This window comes from Hakea prostrata, chromosome 6, assembly GCF_041222555.1.
Source record: "Hakea prostrata isolate BN-2017 chromosome 6, UWA_Hpros_2, whole genome shotgun sequence".
NCBI classification, from domain to species: Eukaryota; Viridiplantae; Streptophyta; class Magnoliopsida; order Proteales; family Proteaceae; genus Hakea; species Hakea prostrata.
The window spans coordinates 3,479,991-3,486,470 of NC_142605.1; the positions used below are offsets into that span (position 1 = coordinate 3,479,991).

Below are 6,480 nucleotides of genomic sequence, written 5' to 3' on the forward strand. Positions count from 1 at the left end.
TCCGATGGTAGTGGAGCCACTTATTCAGGATATCCATTACTTAATGGATAATTTCATACATTGTATCCCTGCCTTTATACCTAGGAGTTCTAATGTTATAGCAGATCTCCTAGCTTGGAAGGCCCTTTCAGTTTCGGGCCCGAAAGAATGGCCGTCTTCCACTGGGTGGTTGGTGGAATTATGTTTCCCCTCTCCCCTTGCCTGCTTTCAGTAAATCAGTTGACTACCAAAAAAAAAAAAGTATGCCCAAGCCCACTAGGGGCATTTTGGTCATTTCCACACTTGTTTTAACTTAATTAAATTCCCTGGCCCAGTCCTGGTTTGGCTCGGGATCGATTTAGGGTTTCTAACTCTAATACCTAACACGAAAAAGAAAACAATAAAAGGAAAACGCTCTCAAGCAGCACCACAGCGAATCAGCACGCCTCTGCACTCATGCTGACGTCGACAGCAAACGACAGCCTCTGCCTTCTCCCCTGTTAGTTTTGCCTAACGTTCGTGCGCCTATTACTTGGTCCCTTCGCATAACAAGAATCACAAAATTCGAAGGAGCAAAATGGATGAATCGGGTAAGGGCCTCTCTCTTTTTTCTCTTCTCAGGGTCTCGTCCAACATATAGATACGAACACATCTGAATTCAACAACCCAGAAACTCTAACTTGTTCTCCCATTAAATCGACTCAGAAGAACCTGTCTTCCAGAGTTCTTCTACAAAACTTCTATTATTTCACTCTCAGAATGGACCCAAGTTGTTCCCTACAAATAATTTCTGATTTACTTGACTCTGACTATTGGTGTTTTTATTTCAACATATATATAGTCGATTTTGCCGACCCGATTTAGTTGGGTTTAGGCTTGTAATGTATTGAATTTAGAAAAAGATATTGGTTAGGATTGCGTTTTTAGTTTCGAGCAGATTGAATGCAACATTCCATGCTTTTTTGTTATTTTGATTCTTTGGTTGAGTTGGGGTGGGGTTTTTAGTACTTCTCATGTTCTGTATGATTCTATTAAATCAGTCGTTTCGTTTATAAGTAAATTCAATTCGAGTGGTGGAAGAGGATGGTTGGAGGGTTCTGATTCTATGTTCTTATCTCCTGCTGGATTGTTATTTCCTTTTGTTTAGTTCCATTTTAATTAATCCATCTTTGACTGCTGACTAAATATAATTGTCTTTTTTGTGTTAGATAATGGGTTTATTGATTCATTTTCTCGTTCTAATTGATTTTGTGAATTCCATGGTTGGGTTAACAGCCATGGCTGGAGAAGCAGGTATGTTTCGAGTACATCAGACAATTGGAAGTGTTCTCTGTTGCAAATGTGGCATCCCGATGACACCAAATGCTGCAAATATGTGTGTCAAATGTTTGCATTCTGAAGTTGATATTACAGAGGGTCTACAAAAGCATGTGATCATAATGCATTGCCCTGAGTGTGACAGTTACTTGCGGCCTCCTAGAACTTGGATAAAAGCCCAATTAGAATCGAAGAAACTGTTGACATTTTGTGTGAAGAGATTGAAGAACTTGAACAGGGTTAGGTTGATACATGCAGAATTTGTTTGGACTGAGCCTCACTCTAAGAGGATCAAGGTGAGGCTGCGGATTCAAAAGGAGGTTCTCAATGGCGCAATACTTGAACAAGCATATGTCGTTGAGTATGTTCAGCAAGATCACATGTGTGAGTCTTGTTCTAGGGCTCAGGCTAATCCTGACCAGTGGGTGGCTGCTGTCCAACTCAGGCAGCATGTTTCTCACAGGAGGACCTTCTTCTATTTGGAACAGGTTATTCTTCGGCATGACACTGCTGCTTCTTGCATAAAAATTACCCAGATGGATCAAGGTGTTGACTTCTTTTTTGCTAATAGGAGCCATGCTGTAAAATTTGTTGAGTTTTTGGGAAAAGTTACCCCTATCAAGAGTCGAAGTGACAAACAACTTGTATCCCATGATCCTAAGAGCAACAACTATAACTACAAATACACATTTTCTGTTGAAATCTGCCCAATTTGTCGGGAAGATCTGATCTGCCTTCCACCAAGAGTAGCTAATAGTTTGGGAAATCTGGGTCCACTTGTATTGTGCACAAAGGTGAGCAACAAGTTGACTTTAGTGGATCCTTTTACTCTAAGGCATTGTTTCATTGATGCAGACCAGTACTGGAGGACCTCCTTTGCATCTTTACTTTCAAGTAGGCAGCTTGTGGAATATATAGTGTTGGATGTGGAGCCTGTGTCATCTGAAGTCAATATTGGAGGCTCAAGATATGCTTTGGCTGATGCACAAGTGGCCCATGTATCTGACTTTGGGAAAAATGACAAGATCTTCAATATACAAACACATCTTGGCCATATTTTGAACCCTGGGGATTATGCCCTTGGTTATGACCTCTATAGGGCTAACACTAATGATGTTCAACTTGACAAATACAGAGGCCTTATTATACCGGAGGCCATTTTAATAAAGAAGAGCTATGAAGAGAAGTGTCAAAAGCGACGTGGGAAGCCTCGGAATTGGAAACTTAAATCTCTCAATATGGAGGTAGACAACACTTCCAAAGGAAGAGTGGATGAGGAGAAGATGAATGACGAGTATGAAGAATTCTTGAAAGATTTGGAGGAGAACCCAGAGCTGAGGTTTAATATTTCATTATACCATAATAATGAGTACCAACCATCAGAGATGGCATCGACAGCTGATGGGGAAGATTTTCCTTCTATACCAGTGGAGGAATTGCTTGCTGATTTAGATATAAATGCTGATGAAGATGAAAGTATGAGAGAGTGATCTATGGTTGTCCTTTTCTACTGTATTTCAATTTAATTTTCTGTTTATAGGAGCGATCTTATTGAGTACTTCTCCAGGGATAGCCATATTCCAAGAACCTGTGTGGACTTGCATAGGATTGTATCTACCATTTGTTTGATCCCATGTTGGAGCTGTAATGAGGTCAATTCAGATCATTTCAACCAGATATTCCTGGTCATTGATACTTGCTTCTCACCTCCACCCCCCCCCCTAAAAAAAAAAAAAAAAAAAAACCACAAAATACCCAATAAATAAATAAATAAAAGAAAAGAAAAGAAAATTAGAGGTAGACATTGGCAGTTGTTGATGTTTTGTTACAGATATTCCTTGTTTATTACATGTTGAGCCAGTACGTAAATCAAACCATATACTCTATAATCTACAAATGATGGTAGACCGATCAGCTGGTAAGTATTTTCTACAGAAGGTCCCTATGGATTTTAGGTGTCTGATTTTCTTTTGTCCTTATTCTTTTGATGATTACACATTTGTTTGTTAAATCATATAATGATGCGTTTTAAAGTAAGTTAATTTGCTACTTTTGTATCTTAAAATTTTCTCTTGAATTATCTTGTTGAGTGCATGATGCAGTATCTGTGCCCTCCAAGTTCAAGATGCAGCAATGTAAAATACCAACTTTGATGTGTTATGGTACTGGTTCATCATCTACTTTCTGAATACTTTTTATGAGGGAGAACGAGGGAACAATGAAGTGAAGACAGGAAAAGGTCTGGCAGTTATATTACTCAGTCCTCAAAATCTTTGTTGGATATGGGTTCAGGTTGCAGAGAAAATTAGGAGAACAAGATTGCAGGAGAAGACTTAGGTTGAAGCAGGTCTGCAGGTATAGATGACTCTCTTTGATTGATTGCAGAAGCAGCAATCTATGGTGTAATTGGTGGATTTGTTCTGATCGCCAAGTGGGCAACAGTAGCTGAAACAATATACTGATTGGATCAGGGAAGGGGAAAGAGAAGATAGAAGAAAATGGGGTTGGGGATGCTATCTCAGCCCTGGGTCTCTTACCCATGGTTATCTCGGCTGTAGAACATGATTAAACCATAAGCAATGGCAACATGACCTGCAGTTTTAATTTTCTAGAAATCTTCTTCCATGATGGTGAAAGAGGCTTATCTTTCAGAAGTATGAACTACTGATTCTCAGATTTGGAAACTACTTTATTGAGGGATGGATTTTGTTAATTTCATTGCAACTAGAACAGAAACATCTTAAAAAAAAAAACTAAACAAAAATTAGAAACCTTGTATTATAAGTCAGACAAGTTTATGCTGATTTGACAGGTTTATGCTTTTAGCATGACTATCGAGAGGCTAATTCTGCTGCAGATTCCATTGCCAAACAAGCTGCTGTTTCACAGGATTGCTTCTTGTCCTTCACGGTCCCTTCATATTCTGTATGGTCACTTTTACTAGATGCTTTAGGTTGAGCTCTTCCTCAAGGTGTCTCTTAATATGTATATGCTTTACAACCCCTCCCAAAAAAGGGGGAAAAAATGCGACTTCATTTGTTTCTTTATTTCTGGTGAAAAACGGTTATATAATTTAGAAACACAGCCATTACAAACAGTGTTATCAGTCCTGCGAAGAGACTGAAGCCACGCACTGGTTACATGCCAGACCATAAGCTCAACCGACAGTAGGAATTAGAAATTAATACTAGGATAGAAACTAAACTGAACTACTAAAAGGATATGTAAACTGTGTGCCTATCAACTTCTGCTTCTGTGACTTCATCAACTAAGGTGTTTTTTTTTTCAAAATTTTCTTCATCTTGGATTCCGGTTAAGTGAAATATATCATTACGTCACTTAAAACTTATCTTTCCCTATCATAATAGGTTTGTTTTTGGTGTCTACTGACACTATCTTACAACTTCATCTTTCATGTGAGGATTCGATGGCAGAAGTTGAACCAGTTACTGTAAATGCTATGTTCAGTGACAAGTTATTGTAGTTATGACTGAGGCTACAACAACTGTAATAGCAACTAGCAAGAGAGGAATGTTGTAAAAGAAGGGTAGCATGTAAATTGTTCAAACTAGTTCAATAACCCAGATACAAATGCATTTTGACCATCCCTAGTGGTTCTGAGTTCTCTATTTTTGACTGTTAAGAGTGAGTCAATCAATAAAGCCTATATATTTGTGTACTGGTCTATGGCATGAGACAGATTAATGAAATATGCCTTCAGTTTTCTGAAATTGGCTTTTGTACGTTCCAAGAGGGGTTTGTGTGTGAAATAATCCCTCACAACCTTAATTCGAAAATTTATATTGTAGGTCCAAAAATTCGAAGTGCAGGTAGAAGACAATTGTGGGCCATCCGAATTGAATCCATTGGATTTGATTTAGAACTAATGGAAGTAGATGGAGATGATGCTAAGATAGAAACCTCGGCGGATTTCGAAAGAAGAGCTAACTTGACTGATGACGGACTTGGTAGATGGACCAAGAGTACAGTAATGATACAAGTGGAAGTCTGTTTATGGTAGTGGTTTTCTCTAGAACGGTTTTATTGTACTATATACAATTGATAATTTTTATCTAATTTAGGTACTGCTTTTGTGTGCCATGATGTTGTGTACATTGAATCTGTTATGTGGCATGCTACATAAAGGCATATTGGCCTAGATTAGATGAACAAGTTAGCAAGGGAGGGCTTATTGGGCCAATGTTCTTTATCTTAATTGCCAACTTGTGAATTATGTCTAGCTGGAAAAACAATAAAAAAACCATTCAAAAAAGCTATAAAGGCCACTTTTCCTTTAGAGCTTATCCATTCTTCTGATGTTGGCCTATGGATGTGCATACTAGGACATAACATACTTATTTCATCTCATTTATAGATGACTTTACGCATTGAAGTTATATTTATCTAATTTCTCATAAAATTGTAACCTCTAGAATGCTTTAAGAAGTTCATGAGATTGGTTGAGAATCAATTAGACAAAAGGATTAAAACTCTTGGAATGGATAGAGGTTAAGAGTATCTCTCTGATATGTTCAAAGGGTTGTGTGATGAAAAGGATAAATCTAGGCAACTTACTATCTCAGGGACTCCATAGAAAAATGGGGTTGCTGAGAGGAGGAATAGAACATAACTGGACATGGTTAGTGTCACACCCCACTCGCCGGTCTCGGTTACCCGCCCGACAACCTGTGGGAGTGATCCGTCACATAATCCACGGTCTAACTCATCAATAATAATAAATGCAAGTAAAGATGATCATGAGCAAGAATAAGTTCAATAATTAAATAAAAAGATTACAGGAGTCCAAATGCTCCAATAAAATAATCAAGGAAAGAATAAATGATCAAAAAGAATATGAGTTCAGCGGAAGCAATAAAAAAGAATTAAATGATTTTCTTTCTAGTTTCTTTCTCTAAAGCTAGAAAATGTTTCTCATGGTTTTCAAGAAAAGGGATTTTCCAATTCTTCTCCATATGATGGGCAAATTGCCTGGCAACTTGTCTCCTCCGCTCATCAATGGGTGCTATAAGCGCACTCCATGCACTCGCAGGAGCTCCCGCATAGGCTATCTCCATTTCCCACTGCCGGTGCCACATCCTCTTCAGAGAAGGCTCCTTCATGGGAAACCAATCCATCTTCCGGTGCACATCCTCCATAGGTATAGGCTAATATAATATAGAAAAA

General features: G+C 38.4%; 1 protein-coding gene across 1 annotated transcript; it reads left to right on the top strand.

Moving 5' to 3' along the window:
• The first annotated feature begins 371 nt into the window (after nucleotides 1-371).
• Nucleotides 372-3,009, top strand: LOC149012120 (uncharacterized). Its single transcript, XM_089160246.1, has 2 exons — nucleotides 372-569; nucleotides 1,255-3,009. The coding sequence occupies exons 1-2, from the start codon at nucleotides 557-559 to the stop codon at nucleotides 2,784-2,786; spliced, it is 1,545 nt and encodes a 514-aa protein (XP_089016372.1). The 5' UTR covers nucleotides 372-556; the 3' UTR covers nucleotides 2,787-3,009.
• Nucleotides 3,010-6,480: the final 3,471 nt, after the last annotated feature.